A 15,637-nucleotide genomic window follows, 5' to 3' on the forward strand; every position below is an offset into this window, starting at 1 on the left:
GGTTCTGGGCCCAGCCTCTGTCCTGATCAGTGTGAGGAGGCCTTTCTCCTCCTGTGCTTTAGTTTTCTCTTCTGTAAAGTGACGCAAAGAGCCTGGACAACCCCCGAGATTCTCAAACTGTGTAATTTCGGGGGAGGAACACTGATATGATCAGGAGCTCTCTCTGTCTCCCACATGACCTTGGACATACATCCGAAATTAATTATTTGAGTGAATTCTCAGACCTCACAGATGTGCCTTTCCTGGAGGCACATATGTAAAGCATCCTGATAGAGAGGCTTAAAAAAAGACTTTCGGGAGTTCTTGTCGTGGCTCAGCGGAAATGAATTTGACTAGTATCCATGAGGACACAGGTTCAATCCCTGGCCTCGCTCAGTGGGCTAAGGATCCGGTGTTGCCATGAGCTGTGGTGTAGGTCACAGACACTTCTTGGATCTGGTGTTGCTGTGGCTGTGGTGCCGGCCGGCAGCTGCAGCTCCAATTTGACCCGTAGCCTGGAAACCTCCATGTGCCACAAATGTGGCCCTAAAGGAGAAAAAAAACTTCCATAAAATTCACATCCTGTGCCAGAGCGTAGCTTTCCTTTTCTTTTCACTGTGGTCCCCTTTTCTTTCTCTGTCCTTTCTGCCAGCATCAGAAAGGTGAGATATGAAGCTCCTCTTAACCTGGGATGCTCAGGCATGGGGTGATTGTCTGGACTGTGGAGGAGGAGCCCGTCCTCCAGAGGAAGGAGGTAATGGACTTGAGTTAGGATTTACTGAGTACACACAGCACCGCGCTGGCGCTGGAGGAGACAGTTGGACAAGGTTGCTGAGCCAGAGGCACGCGCGGTCTGGGCGAGGAGGCAGGCGTGTTCAGTGTGAGCCCCCGTGTCAGATGGAACACGGGGCTCATTCCGTGCTCCTGGCACCAAGAGTCTGACAGGCACAAAGGAGGGCGAGAGAACTGGGGCAACTCCTGGAAAGTTTCCTGGAGGAGGTGTCCTTTGAGAATTCCAATAGGGATGCGCAAGGGAGGCCTTTCTGGGGAAGGAGCCTCTAAGGGCAAGGAAAAGAAGGCCTGAAGCTTCTGGGTTGTTCAGGGAACAGCAAGAATCTGATAACTAGGGGTGGGAGTTGGTGAGGAAGTCTAAGAAGAGATAAAGCTACAAAAAGATGGTCAGATTGTCAGAGGCCTTCCTGTGTAGTGAGAAACGTTGGTGTCACTGCAGTGGGGAGCTGGAGCGCGGGAGAACTGGCTGTGTGCTGGGGGGAAGAGCACCCCGGGCGACGGCAAGGGGGCCCAGTCCGGGGAAGGCTAGAGGAAGGACCAGTTAGGAGGGCACTGCATCTGGTTTTGACGCAGGGTCCAGGTAGTAGGAGGCAGGCTTGATAGGACTGATACTGCTTGCTTCTGGTTGGAGGGAAGGGAGGAACCCGCCTGGGGTGGGTGCAGGGGTGAGGGGTCACCATCTGAGCTTGGGAATCCTAGAGGAAGAGCAGGTTGGAGGCAGGAAGGTGTAATGGACTTTTCATTTCCATAAGGATGTGTTGTGATGAGCAGAAGCTTTTCATTTTAATAAAGTCCAGTTTAACCACATTTTTCTTTTATTGGTCAGTGTGTGTGTGTGCGTGTGTGTGTGTGTGTGTGTGTGTGTGTGAGAGAGAGAGAGAGAGAGATCTCTAATAAGAGTTCTAATAAAGACCTACCCTAAGGTCATGAAAATATTTTCCTGAGGAGGAGTGGACTTGGAAGTTAGATTTTGGACAAGCTGCTTTTTTTTTTTTTTTTTTTTTTTTTGTCTTTTTGCCATTTCTTGGGCCACTCCAGCAGCATATGGAGGTTCCCAGGCTAGGGGTCCAATCGGAGCTGTAGCTGCCGGCCTATGCCTGAGCCACAGCAATGCAGGATCCGAGCCGCATCTGTGACCTATACCACAGCTCCTGGCAACGCCGGATCCTTAACCCACTGAGCAAGGCCAGGGATCGAACCCGCAACCTCATGGTTCCTAGTTGGATTCGTTAACCACGACGGGAACTCCAGACAAGCTGCTTTTAAGAAGCCGTCAGGGTGGCTATCCGTGGGGAGAGGTTTAGCAGAGAGCTCTGGCACCGCCCACAGGACTCATCCACCTGGCGGGCAGGTGTGGACTGGAGAGCCAGCAGGGAAGAGCCCAAAGCACGGAGAGGAGAGCAGCTGGAAAGCAGCCTCGCGTGGAGAGGACCTGGGTAGGGAGGGCCAGGCGCCTGGGGCCTCCGGGAGCATCTGGTCAGAAGGAGTTCCAGAACCAACTGGAGGACCACTAAAGGCCGCCTTTTTCACCTCTCTGTGGAGTTCCTTCTCTCTCTTTCTCCCTCTATCCTTCCTTCTTCCTTCTCCTTTCCTTTTTTTTTTTTTTTTGCTTTTTTAGGGCCACACCTGTGGCATATGGAAGTTCCCAGGCTGGGGGTCGAATAGGAGCTGCAGCTGTCATCCTACGCCACAGCCACACAATGCAGGGTCCGAGCCGCACTTGTGATCTGCAGCTCATGGCAACGCCAGATCCTTAACCCAGTGAGCAAAGCCAGGGATCAAACCCGCTGAGCCACAGCTGGAACTCCATGTGGAGCCCTTTCTAATCCTTGTCAAGTCTCTGTTACACTTTCCCACACCAATTGTAAGTCGTGTGTATGTGTGTGTGTGTGTGTGTGTGTGAATGTTCCCATTTTTCCGATTTGCCATATTCTTTAATAACAACTCTTCAAAGACGCCATACGGCTTTTTCGTCAATGAATGATGGGGAGTATATTAAAAATTTTTCATTTCCAACTCGGATGGATTAAGCAAAAATAGGGATAAAACAGTGCAGTCTCCTGGATAGTTGAACCTAGATACTGTTTAAAAGATGCCTTTATAAACAAAAACCAGAAACTGAGTTGGACTTGCTTTATAAATACCAAAGATGCCATCAGACATCTGTTTCTTAAAGGGTAGGTTTGTGTATTCCTCCAGCAGCATCACCTGGGCAGCGCATGAAAATGGTACATTCAGGGCTGGGGGGTGCCCATCTGAAACTAGGAAGCAGAAATTCTGGGGGCTTCCTGAGAAACCTGATTTTCTAGTCAAGTCCTCAGAGGCTCTGGGGCTTGTGAAAGTTGGAGAACCACCAAACTTCAGATGATTCCAAATACACCAAATCTGGCAGAGAAGAGATTCCCCGAAAGATGCATTTATTAGTATCACCTACAACCCTGTCACCCCCATGTGGGGGCCTCTGTGCCCATTCCATCACCCGGGAGTCTGTTTTGTTTTAAGCACCTCTGCCTGGGCCCCTGGCTCTGGATACAGTACATCTGGAATTGAGTGATAACGGGCCCCGGCCCAGATCGCTTCAAAAGCTCTCCCCGTGATTCTAATGTACAGCGAGCGGGGTTGAGACTTGAACACCAAGCCGAGGAAGAAGTACGGGTTCTAAGGCGGCCGAGCTAGAGAACCCTTCCCAAACATGGGCGGGGGAAGGCCGGAAAGGACCTGGTACAGGAATTCAAATTTTTCCTTTGGGATGGAGATGGTAGGCGTTCCTGCTGTTTTCAGCCACGGTTTACCGCCAGGCTTGTCTGCTGGACACCTCCTGGGTCTTCTCTTTGGACCTTGAAACTTGAGAGGGTCTGCATGCCTGAATCTGAATGGTGGTCCCTGAGGCCCCTCCCTTTGACCCCTGGAGCCTGGAGATGGGGTGGGGGAAGGGAGGAGAAGGCAGCCCCGCCGGTCAGGTTTATCGGGCTCCTTTTGACCCACACCCCCCCAGGTGTAAAATGAACATTTTTCTCCCTAGTCTAGTTTCTAAAGCAAAGTGACAATATCGACACGTGCTCCAGCAAACTAGTCAGAAGGTTCTTTCCACCTCTCAAATGATACGCCCTCCTGACTTCCTCTGATCGTATCTGTAATATTCAGCAGATCTGTGTGGTCCCATTAGACTAAGCAACTAAGATCCAGAGAAGCTAGGCGCTTACTCAGAGTCTTGTCATCAGCTGTGATCCTTTGCTCACATCCTGCTCCTTCTGTCCTTTTTCCTGGCAAGGGGCAGGTGAGGTCTGGGAACCTGCAGCACTGCCACCGCCACCCCTGCTTCCTGCCCAGACCCCCGCTCTCTGCTCTCAGGTGGAGCAGCGCATGCCCGGCAGCTCGGGGTTGGGGAATCAAAGTGATGGGGGTGGGAGACTTGGGTTCCTGGAGAAGCCTTCCCCTGATGGAGCCGACCCAGAGCTCTGGGGAAAGAGAAGGCAGATGGGCACAGTGAGGAAGGAGGTAGCAGCCGAGGCTCCAGGAGCCTAATGGCGCGTCTGGCTTCCAAGCACACCCCATCAGGGAAGGGTCGTGGTGACCGGGAGGGAATGGGGGAGCCAAGGAGGAATGGGGGGCTGCCGGGGACAGAGGCGCAAGAGAGGTGGAGAAATGAAGGGTCAGCGAGGAGGGGGCTCCGGACCCTGCATTTTACTCTCTGGATCAGGAGAATTGGTGAGAGAGTGGCTGGTAGAACGGGCCCAGGCTGTTAGCTGGCCTCCCTATAGCCAGTGTGCACACGGCCGTGCTTGGGCTTCTCGTGACGCTAATGCAATTGCACCTGCCCCCAAAGGTCTGGGAAAGCTGGAGGTTCACCCCCTCTCATCCTCCCTTCATTCTTCCTGCCTTTACTGGTCCTGGGCGCTTCAGATTTGCTTCAACACATGAGAAAGCACCTCTGCCACATCATTTGCCATCTAATTGCATGCTGTCTTGAATGAGGGCTGCGGTTGCCTGTGCGGCGGGTCTCGGGCACACACTTAGGCTGTGAGGAACAGGGCGGCAGAGGCCACGTCCTCCGCCTCCTTGGTGTCCCGTTTCCCCCCCCCCCCCCGCACCCCCGGCCTCGCTGTGGCAGGTGCCCAGGACGCCTGGGGCTCCTGAATCCTAGTGTTGAGGTGTTTCAGGCAGGCCCAGAGGCTGGCTTTAGGGTAAAGCACAGCCTCCCAGCAGTTCTAAAACGAGACTGGCAGCGGGGGTGGCCCTGCCCCATGGCCTGTGCCTGAAGCCGCGCCCCTCTTGGGTCCAGGTTTGGGGATGGCACAGAGCCCAACCAGGACGGCACGCTGCAGTTGCCATGGTGACCCTCTGGCTTGCCTTCCAACGGAGGATGGATTTCTTTTTCAGCCCAGATCATCTGCCTGGGCTGCCACCATTCTGAATGCTCTGGGAACCAGCCTCCCAGCCCCGCTACCTTCTACTTTCTGCCACAGGCATCGGTTTGCTGAAATGCTCAATTTTAAATCATGGTCCAGTAGCAGACAACAGTATGTTCTGGTTTGCGGAGTGGGAGAGGTGAGCCCGGGAGAGGGGGCAGCTCACCTCAGAAACATGTGCCAAGGATCGCCCTCTGCCAAGGGTCCCTTGAGCTCTCCCTCTTCTCTCCAGGCCGCTTCCTCTTTATAATGGCTCTGCCCCTTTGGGTGAGTTCAGCCCCCTAGGACCTCAGTTTCCTCATTTGTAACAGGGACAGCCAGGGCCATTGGTCGTCCCCACACCTGGCTGGTATCAGAATTACCTAGGGAGGTTTTAATAGATTCCTGGGCCCTACCCCAAGCCAGCTGATCGCCACAGGTGAGGCCCAAGAATCTGTATTTCTTAGTTTCTAGGGCCACACCTGCGGCATATGGACGTTCCCAGGCTGGGGATCGAATCAGAGCTGCAACTGTTGGCCTACACCACGGCCACAGCAATGCCAGATCTGAGCCACAACTGCAACATACACTACAGCTCACGGCAATGCCGAACCCTTAACCCACTGAGCGAGGCCAGGGATCGAACCTGCATCCTCATGAATGCTAATCGAGTTCATTACTGCTGAGCCATGACGGGAACTCCAAGAATCTGTATTTTTTAAAAACCTCCTTGTGTGATCCTGGTTCAGAGAAACTCAAGTGAGTTTGGGATTCTCCTGGCGAGGTGATCTGTGAAGCCCTCACAGGAAGGAAAGGAAAGCTCTGCCCTTTGCTGAGGACTGACTGGCCTTCTGGGGTCCTGGGAGCCTCCGAAGAGCCCCTTGTAGGTCACTCTTGTCAGGAAGCCGGTGTTTCCTGGTCATCCTGGCTAAGCCAAGACGGGGCCCCCACCTTTTCCCCACAGGAGAAGCCAGGAGAGAGAGAATGACAGGAAGAGGGGGGGTTGCCATAACAACCAGCTCCAGGCAGAGGCCTCCCTTCCAGGGGCTGGTACTTCACCCCAGCAGTGGTGGTTTCCATGGAGATGGGTTACTGAGGGACGGGGGAACATTTGCCCCACTTAGAGCATGAGTCAGAAGCTGCCAGAAGGCAGAACATCTCTAGGTGGGAGCCCTGGACCCCTGTCAACTTTGAGTCCCCCCACCGTGGCCTCTGCTCTCCGGGTGCAGGTCTGACGCGTTCTCCCTGCTTGGTTGCTCTCTCTCTGGCTGTCTCCTTAGCAACAAGTCCTGCTAACTCCTTGCTGTTGGCTCTGTGGCTATTTTTAGCTCCCTGCCAGCAGCCCAGTCCTGGTCATTTGCTTGCAACCTCCATATGGATTGCGGGGGAATAGGAAAACCAAGATTCCTGGCCTCTTTGGGAGCCTCAGACCCAGACCCCTAAGCGCCTATTAGAACTTTGCTGTGGGAGTTCCCGTCGTGGCGCAGTGGTTAACGAATCCGACTAGGAACCATGAGGTTGCGGGTTCGGTCCCTGCCCTTGCTCAGTGGGTTAACGATCTGGCGTTGCCGTGAGCTGTGGTGTAGGTTGCAGACGCGGCTCGGATCCCACGTTGCTGTGGCTCTGGCGTAGGCCGGTGGCTACAGCTCCGATTCAACCCCTAGCCTGGGAACCTCCATATGCCGAGGGAGCAGCCCAAGAAATAGCAACAACAACAACGACAACGAAAAGACAAAAAGACAAAAAAAAAAAAAAAAAAAAAAAAAAAAAAAAAAAAAAAGAACTTTGCTGTGGAAAGCATCTGTCCCCATCCGGCAACCTGGTCAGCTGACTCTGGATGAGGCTCCTGAGACAATGTTGAATTCAATTCAGCAAATGCGGTTTTACGCCTCTACTACATGCAAAGGGCTATGGTCCACACTGCTTCCATGTGAACCTGAGTAGGATCCAGGCCCTGCCCTCTAGAGATTTTTCATCTTGCTCAGGAGAGATGAGTACCCAGTCACTTTGTACAGGCTAAGACCGGCAGGTGCTAGGAGAGGATTACAAAGCGCTAGGGGAGTGTGGGGGAGGGACAGGGCTGTTTTTCAGTGGGGGGAGATATGGGTGAGGAAGCAGAGCAGCACTGGCCATGGAACATTCTGCAGTGACAGAGATATTCTCAAACCTGTGCCAGCCGCGACACCAGCCCCTAATCTGCATGGGCTGGAGGACACGTGCAGTGTGGCTAGTGCAACCAAGGAGCTGAATTTTAATTTGCAGGGGGCGGAGGGAGAGGGGGCGGCGAATGCAGCGTGTGCAAGTTCCCCTACCAGGGCTTGACCCTGTGCCACAGCAGCAATCCAAGCTGTTGCAGTGACAATGCTGGATCCTTAACCCAGAGCCACCAGGGGACTCCTAAAGCTTCATTTTTATTTAATTTTAATGAATTTAAATGGCACCTGTGGCTAGTGGCCATGTTATTGGCCAGTTCAGGTCTAGAGACCTTCACAGTGGAGGGAATGGCTGAATTGGGCCTGGAAGGATAGGCAGGATTTTGGCCGATGGAAGTTGAGCAAGCCGATGGGGCAAGGAACAGCATGAGCAGAGGCACAGAGGCAGAGAAAAGGTATACTGGGAAACAGCAAGCTGCTCAGTGGGGTGTGGGCTGTGCCATGTAAGTGTTCCTGACTGGGAGGCCTCGAATGCCACGCAGGGAGCATAGGTTGGAATCAGCAGGCAGTCAGGGGTCCACTGCGTGGCACTGAGGCTTTTGAGCTGTAGGTGGAAGGGCAGGATCAGAAGAGACATCCATCTGGATCTTGCAGCCTTTGTCTGGATAAGGGCTTGTCGGTCTCGGGGTCAGTGCGATGTTTGTGTGGCAGAAAATAGGCAGTGTCCTCCCAGTATGTGGCTTTGCAGATGGCTTCCTAGGCTTCCCTGATTTTGTGTAAAGGGGCTCAGGCAGTAAATGTCCTGTTTGATGGAAGCAACATAACCTTCCCACATCCCAGCAGTCCTGGATTCTGTGACAAAGCACGCCACAGGGATGCTGAACTCTGAGTTACAGCCAGTCAGGCAGGCGTGGCTGTCCCACCTGGACCTGTGCATGTTACTGCTCCTGGGTGGAGCATCACCGCTGTGGCTCATCTCAGTTCCGCTGGATGAGATCTAGAAAGTCAGAGTCACGGCACTTCTGATCATGCACTTCAGAGACACGGGAGTGTGATGTATCCCAAGATGTTCAATTTTCAGATTTATCACAGGACTTGTAATTTCCACACAGATCTTAGTGACTGTCCTGATGTTTTCTGACACTTACTGGCGTCAGAGTCCATGGAAGATGTAATTAGCGTTAGAAGTTTGCTTGATGAGCCCAGGGCCTGTGCTGAGAGAGTCAGGTGTCCTTAAGAGGTGTTTTCAAAGGGCCTGTTGGATCACTGCGGTGCACCTGCCAGACAAGAAAGGTACCCTCTGCTTCAGCTTAGCGGCTTTTTGGGACCATGCTGGACACTTCCTCTCCAGCGCTTCTTTTAGGCTCTTGGCCTCCACCAGATCTTCTTTTCATCCGGGGCTCCCTCCTTTCAACATACTTTCAGAATTTTTCCAAGACCTGGGTTCATTTTACACGTCCCCGCTGTTTTAGGTTGCCTGTCTTTCTCTTATATCAAAAGACCTATGCCAGGAACCACCCAGGAGGGTTACCTGGGAAGGTGGAGGACACACGTGACCTGAGGATCCTCGAAGGCTGCCCTGGTTTTTCCCTGGCCTGTTGCTAAAGTCACCTCCCATCCTGGACTCTGCTCTGAGGTCTCTCTCTGCCCCCGAGCATGAAGAAGACACGAATCTGAGTGCTCGGTATAGAAAAGGGTGATCTTTCCCGTCTATGGAGCTGCAGGACGGTGCCCTGCATATTAAGGGGACACTTGTGAATTTGGGCTTTCTTTCGCTTAAGTTGGGAGCTGTATGGAAGAAGGAAGATTTGAGCTTAATTTTATTCAAAACAATGTCTGAGGTATTATAACTGACTTACCATAGCACGTAAGTTTCAGGTGTACAACATAGTGAGTTGCAGTGTTTAAAGGTTAGACTCCATTTATCGCTATGTTCAACTATTGACTGACCTGAGCTGTGCAACTCTAACCTTGTAGCTTATTTATGTTACACATAGTAGGTAGGTTGTACCTCTTAATCCCCTCCTCCTATCTTGACCTTTCCTCCAATTGGAGTTAAAATTTGAAGCATGAGAATACATAAGTTTGGCACCTGCGAGGGAGGCGCCTTGATAAGTGGTCCAAGAGAAAGTGACACTGATGGCCCTGGTCCATTCTGTTCTGACACTTCGGTCCTGGCTGCATGGACAGGCATCGTTACTTAACTGAAGCAGTCCCAAGACCATGGAGGGCAGAGGCTAAGGCGTTTCGCCACATAATAATGGAAAAGGAGATGTCATAGCTGAGATAGTGTTTTCAAAAAAGAGCTGGCCAGGCGCGATCAGAAGCTTCATTTTGCGAGGCGGCCTGGGGTGAGGTCCAAAGTGGCCTGTGAACAGGGCCTGGAAGCCGGGGAGGCTTCGGTGAAAGAAGCCAAGCAAGTCATATTACATTCCTTAAAGGGTGGGAGAGGCAAGAGGTATAAACTCGGGGCTTCTCGTCTCTGCTTAGTGATCTCCTAAGACATTGTACCAGCAGGTACCTCAGGTTGAAAGATGGGTTGGAGCAGACCATGGTCCGGGCTTGGTGGAGCGGCTCCTCCTTGCGGTATGGATTCTGGGTCTCGGTCGGGGGTGGGGGAGAACGGCTGTACTCCCAGAGTGTTATGTGGAGAAGGCTCTCTGATTTGGAATCCACTTCCCTTTTCAGGGCCTGCTCGTTCTGCTGGCCCCCAGAAGGGTGCGGCCCCCAGGAGGGATGGTGGGCTTGCCTTCACAGCACATCTTTTGACCTCCTTATACCGGCACCTGTTCTAGCTGGTTTGTTCCCACTGCCTGTGGCTGGAAGCCAGGCACCTGGGGCATTATCTCCTGAAGAGATGCTGGTATTCGGGCCTAGGAGGGCAGATGTCATCACTCCTGTTTTGCAAGTGAAAAGACAGACTTCTAGGAGTTAAGTGGCTTGTTCAAGGTCACAGTGAGAACCAGAACCCCACTCCAGATCTTCTGATGAGTGCTGTCAGCCAAACAGCCCTCTCCTGCTAGGAGCATTCACCCCCAGTTCCTCTGCTCTTCCTTCTAATCCATTTTGTAAGCTGAAACCAGGATAATCTTTCCTAAATACCCATTCACCTTGTCAAAAAACCTGCAGTTACTCTTCACTGTGATAGGATATATCCATTGACATCTTTCTCTGTGCCCTCTGGCTTTAGTTGTACTGGCGGGTGGGAGATGGAGGTGGGCAAGGGTCTTCCTTTCCCCAGCTTAACATCTCTTATTTCCTCTCTCTCCAGCCTCACTCCAACTCTGATTCATCCCCCAAGTCCAGTCTCTGCTCCACATTTACGCATTTATCAATTCACACCTCCTGTTTCGGGTTGGTTTCTTAGCTGTCCTGGCCCTCTGGGCTTGGTTATTTGTGGTGTAGTTATCTTCAGAAAGGACCTTTTCCAGTCTCCCCAAGTCTAGCTGAATTTGTAAGCTCCCTGAGGGCAGGGCCAACAGTGTCTGCCTGTCTGATGGAGGTAGAGCGCCCGCGCGCGCGTGCGTGCGTGTGTGCGTGCGGGTGCGTCCCTGGGGGGAGGGGCTTCTGCTCCGGAAGAGGGAGCTTGGAACGGTGGAAGCTGCACCTGGAGGCTCCACCTGGAGGCCCCAGCGGAGGCATGTAGACCTTAAGCTGCAGATGTTTGTGCCTGGGAGCGAAGGAACTGCTATACTTTTTAACCCCCGCCCCCCGCCTTTGCAAACAGGAAAATGAGACATCCAAGGCAGACCCAGAGTGAACTAGGGGACCCAGGGACTTGGCCAGCAAGAGGTTTTCAAACCCTGAACTCCTCAAGCCACGCTGTGTAAGGCTCCGCTCTCTATCCACCTGCAGTGTGAAGAGGAGCGCCCACCCCCCGCCCCAGTTCCCGCTCTGGAGCGCTCCCAGTTCTGTGCGAGCGCCTTTTCTGTCCATCCCTGTGCGCTTTGAGTTTTCCTACAGCCTCCTAGGCTTCTTTGCTCATCTGTAAGTTTTTTTCCTTTTTTTTTTTTTTTTTTTTTGGGTTGTGCTGCCGAGAGACTCACTTTTAACAACTTTCTCCTGGCTCTCCCAGGCGGTCCGAAAACTCCTCTCTCCCTTGGCCGGCGCTCCCGCTTCTCCGGCCGCTCGCAGCTCACCTCCGCAGCTGGAGGGCACGAAAGCCCCTGCCCTCTCGGCTCCCGCAGCCCGCGGGCTCCCCACCTCGCCCCCCGGCTCCGCGAGGGGCTCCGGCCGAGTTGGGGGAGAGGGGGCGGGGCAGGCTGTCCGGTGGGAGGGGGCGGGCACCGCCCCCAGCCTGGCCGGGGCGGGGCCCTGGGAACGGGCGGAGGCCCAGCCGCGCCCCCAGGCCCCAGCGCCGGCCCGCGCCCCTCGGACGGGAGGAGAGGGGCTGGCCCACTGCCAGCGTCTGAGAGCCGGCCCCCTCCCCCGGCCCGCTCCCAGCCAACCAGGCACTCCAGCGGGGCCCACGTGACCTGGAGTTCTAGACAAAGAAAATGTTCAATCCCTCCCCCCCACCTCCCCCTCCCCCTCTCTCTGGCCCCCTCCGCCCCCCAGCCCCATCGCCCCCTTCCCCTCCCCCCAGTCGGGCAGCTACTTACAGAGCTTCAGGGCCGGGGCTCACACCTGAGCCGGACCACAGAGGGGCTGCACCTGGCCTTATGGGTAGGTTCCTGGACGGAGCCCTGGGGGAACTGGGGGCGGGGAGGCGGCAGGGGCCGGTGGGAGGGTCTCTGGGCCTGCAGCCCACTGGGTCTGAGCAGAGTCAGGTCTGCCTCCCCGGCCCGCAGGAGCTGGCTCTTCTGCCTGGCCTGAGTTCTGGAGATGCTGAGTTACTGCCGTCCCACCACTCTCTCCTCAGGAAGCCCAAGCCCCACTCCAGTCTCTGGGCTCAGGTGGGACCTGCTGGCTCAGGGGCCTGGAAGAGCAGCCCTGGTGCAAGCCTGGGGCCGTGGTCAATGAAGGCTGGTGGGCAGGCCCGTGGAGTTGGGCTGGAAGCAGAGGTTTTGCTGAGCTGGCGGACAGATGGGTTGTTGGCATTTCCTTGCTGACCTGTGTTCCTGGCTGGTGGAGGACCACGCTGTCCTCGGGCCGCACCAAGCTTGTGGCCTCTTGAGAGGGACAGTTTCCTCTCCTGTGTGTTCCTAGGAGCCACCGTCAGGCCGCCCAAAAGACGTGGTGTCGGGGTGGGAGGGAGCAGTGCGGCCCTGACAGGGGGCTGTGGCACTTGAGCGGGTGCTGTGGGGGGAGCCCGACGTCCACCTGAGATGGGAGAGGCGCCTGGGGCCGCCGGGACCTACTGCACCAGCGGGAGTCCGCGTGGGTCCCTGGACCTCTGACCTTTGGAATGGGAAGCAGCCTGTGTCGCAGAGGGAGGAGGAGGCGGGACAGCTGCTGGGAGTGATGGGACTGGACAGGGAGGCCTGGCCTCGGCCAGAGCGGAGTTACCAGTGGCTTTCCAGGCTGAACAAACTCCAGACGAAGTGGCCTCCCTGAGCCGCCGTAGTGGGGGCTGCTGTACAGTCTTCCTGATCCTGCCCAGTCTCTTGGCTGCTCTGGGTGGGACCTTCTGAACTGAGGGAGTGGCGGGTAGGAGCCTTGCGCCCAAAAGCCAAGCCCTGAGTTAACCCTTGTTTCTCCTATTGTCTGCCCGGGGAGAAGGGGTGGTGTGAACTTGGAAAAAGGCCTTCCCGTGCTGCCCTAGGCGAGTCTATTCTAATGAGCCCCTCCCCCACCAGCCACCCCCTCTGCCCCTTCTTCCCCTTTCCTCTTGCCTCCTGCTGCTAACCCACCCCCCCCTTCTTCCTTCCCCCACCCCTCCTGGCCTGGTCCCTATGGAGGCCCCTTCCTCCTCCTCTGCCTGCCAGATCGTGCCGGGTGCCTGCTCTGCACCTACTGGGTTGGGGGCGCTTAACAGCCGTCAGCAGCATCATCTGACAAGCTGGGGGAAGTTGTGGGGGAAGAAGAATGTTCAGGAACTCTCTGTGGAGTGGAGGGGCTGAGGGGGAGTAAGGAGGGTGCTTGTCAGCACGACTCCCTTCTAGACTGGGGGAGGTGGGGTGGGGAGCCGGGCGCCCACCGGATCCGCTGACTGTGGGTCCTCCCCCCCCCCCCCCCCCCGCCCCCTGCATCTGCCCGGCTTGCTCCGGCCGAGGGGGCCAGGCACTCCTGGAAGCTGGGTCCTTGGGTCGTCCCAGGCAGCACCCTTGTCTGGATCAGTATCTGGGCCTGAAGTTCACGGAGGCCCACAGCGCGACGGGAGCAAATGTGGCACTGGGGGTAGCGCTGCTGCAGCTGACAGTTCTACAAGAGAATCCCTGTCCCCCATAGGGTTGAGTATTCTACACCTAGGAGGACCTTCTCGTGGAGGAGGAGGCGGTGGATAATTGCTTTTAGGAAGGGCTGGGGCAGAGTCCCACAGGTGAAAGTGCACTTGGGAGGGAGGAACAATTACCCTGCATCCATCCATCCATCCATCCATCCATCCGCTGCCCGTGGTCTCCTGGAGCTCATTCTCCCAGCTGTTGGTGAGCCGGGGCCAAGGATGTTTTACCCCATTTTAGAATTTGTTGAGTCAGAGAAAAAAACTGGGGCTTCCAGCCTCACATTTTAGGAATTGCCACTAGAAGCAGATTTGGTCTGTGGGTAGGCGGCAAAGCAGATTGAACAAAATAAAATGAATCTTTGAGACCATCGAGCTTTAAGATTTTTAGCCTGCGACCTAAGGGTCCACTGACAGGCTTTGGAGGGTCCTTGGAACTCTTGATACATATGTATGTCAGATTCTTTTTTTTTTTTTTTAGTGCCGTACATTCGACATATGGAGGTTCCCAGGCTAGGGGTCCAATTGGAGCTACAGCCGCCGGCCTACACTACAGCCACAGCAACTTGGGATCTGAGCCGCGTCTGCGACCTACCCCACAGCTCACGGCAACGCCGGATCCTTAACCCACTGAGCGAGGCCAGGGATCCAACCCATAACCGCATAGTTCCTAGTGGGATTCATTTACGCTGCGCCACGACAGGAACCTCCTGTAGGTCGGATTCTTAAACCAGTCAGAAAAGGTTAACAGAAATCCTTCAGTTCAAACCCCTTTTTAGATGGAGCAATTCAGGAGACTGCTTTCCAAAGTCAGCTATTAATTAGTTTTAAGACTGAGATAGGAATATAAATGCTGTGATTTCCAGCTTAGAGGTCTTACACTCTAAGTTGCTTTTCTGGTGTTTTTTAAACTTGAGGATGGGTTTGTCTTCACAGCTCTAAGCTCACAGGGAAAGCTTGATGTTGAGAGATGGGCATTTTTTCCTTCTGAATCAGGGGGGGTGAAATGGGTGCAGAGCCTTGACATTTGAGGGCCACGTGTCCTCGATTTAGTAACCGGGGTGAGATTAGGTTGAATGGTCCTCCGAGCTAAGTCTCCAGGATTTCGTTCTCCTCTGTAGGGTGAAGGGAATCCTAGAGCAGGTTTTGAGAGGGAATGGGCATGCGAGTCATAGCCCAAAAGATGAGTGTGCGACGGTGAAAGGGTGGAGGCTTTTCCCGTTGGGAGAATACTTGGGTTTGGATGAATTTGTCAGCGGGATGGCAGAGAAGATCCCTGGCTGTACTGTGGAGTCAGTAAGTAATTGTTCAAAGAATAAGTGTATTTGTGGGTCTGAAAGGTGCTGGTAGAAAGAACGCATAGAATCAGGAAACACCGGATGTTAGTTGTGGTCTTAACGCCACCATTTGCAGCAACATGGATGGAACTAGAGACTCTCATACTAAGTGAAGTAAGTCAGAAAGAGAAAGACATGATATCACTTATACCTGGAATCGAATATACAGCACAAGCGAACGTTTCTACAGAAAAGAAACAAACTCATGAACCTGGAGAACAGGCTGGTGGTTGCTGAGGGGGGGAGGGAGTGGGATGGACTGGGAGTTTGGGGTCCATAGGTGCAAACTATTGCTTTTGGAGTGGATAAGCACTGAGACCCTGCTGTATAGCCCAGGGAACTATATCCAGTCCCTTGTGATGGAACATGATGGAGGATGATGTGAGAAAAAGAATGTGTTTATATTGATGTATGCCTGGGTCACTTTGCTAAATTGACAAAACAATGTAAATCAACTATAATAGAAAAATAAAAACCTTAAAATAAAAATTACTGTTTATCAAAAGAAAAAAAAAAAAAAAGAACTCTGGGATGGCCTGGGAGCCTGGGAGCTCTTCTGGGGCTTTTTGTGGTGATTGAGCAGATGGGGAAGGAACCAAGCTCTTTGAACACAAAGCCGTGATTTCCTCCTTAGGCATCACAGCAAAACTAGAATCGTGCTCTGGA

General features: G+C 54.0%; 1 protein-coding gene and 2 long non-coding RNA genes across 22 annotated transcripts in view; 2 read left to right on the plus strand and 1 right to left on the minus strand.

The window, feature by feature from the left end:
* The window catches only part of DNMT3A (DNA methyltransferase 3 alpha), a 107,251-nt gene that overhangs the window by 72,100 nt on the left and 19,514 nt on the right, over positions 1-15,637 (plus strand). The window contains 2 exon segments of one of the 16 annotated variants that reach the window (NM_001097437.2): positions 11,790-11,821; positions 11,823-11,977. In NM_001097437.2, the coding sequence (NP_001090906.2) occupies positions 11,809-11,821; positions 11,823-11,977 (168 nt within the window). In that variant the 5' untranslated portion in view covers positions 11,790-11,808. 16 annotated transcript variants of the gene reach the window in all.
* On the minus strand, positions 3,172-12,869 carry LOC146404926 (uncharacterized). 5 transcript variants are annotated; one of them, XR_014842491.1, is made up of 3 exons: positions 11,914-12,869; positions 6,944-8,589; positions 3,172-6,620 (listed from the first exon to the last, which is right to left on the minus strand). It is a non-coding gene; the product is annotated as an uncharacterized LOC146404926 (long non-coding RNA). The 5 variants fall into 5 exon arrangements; XR_014842495.1 differs by lacking the exon at positions 3,172-6,620 and adding an exon at positions 11,359-11,459 and having other exon boundaries at positions 7,564-10,209; XR_014842493.1 differs by lacking the exon at positions 3,172-6,620 and having other exon boundaries at positions 7,564-10,209.
* LOC146404927 (uncharacterized) lies at positions 11,191-11,453 on the plus strand. Its single transcript, XR_014842518.1, has 2 exons — positions 11,191-11,299; positions 11,388-11,453. It is a non-coding gene; the product is annotated as an uncharacterized LOC146404927 (long non-coding RNA).

Source organism: Sus scrofa, chromosome 3, assembly GCF_054392235.1.
Source record: "Sus scrofa isolate SSC_HxYL_T2T_F1_AM1 chromosome 3, Sscrofa_HxYL_maternal_Yorkshire_Landrace_v2.0, whole genome shotgun sequence".
Lineage (NCBI taxonomy): Eukaryota > Metazoa > Chordata > Mammalia > Artiodactyla > Suidae > Sus > Sus scrofa.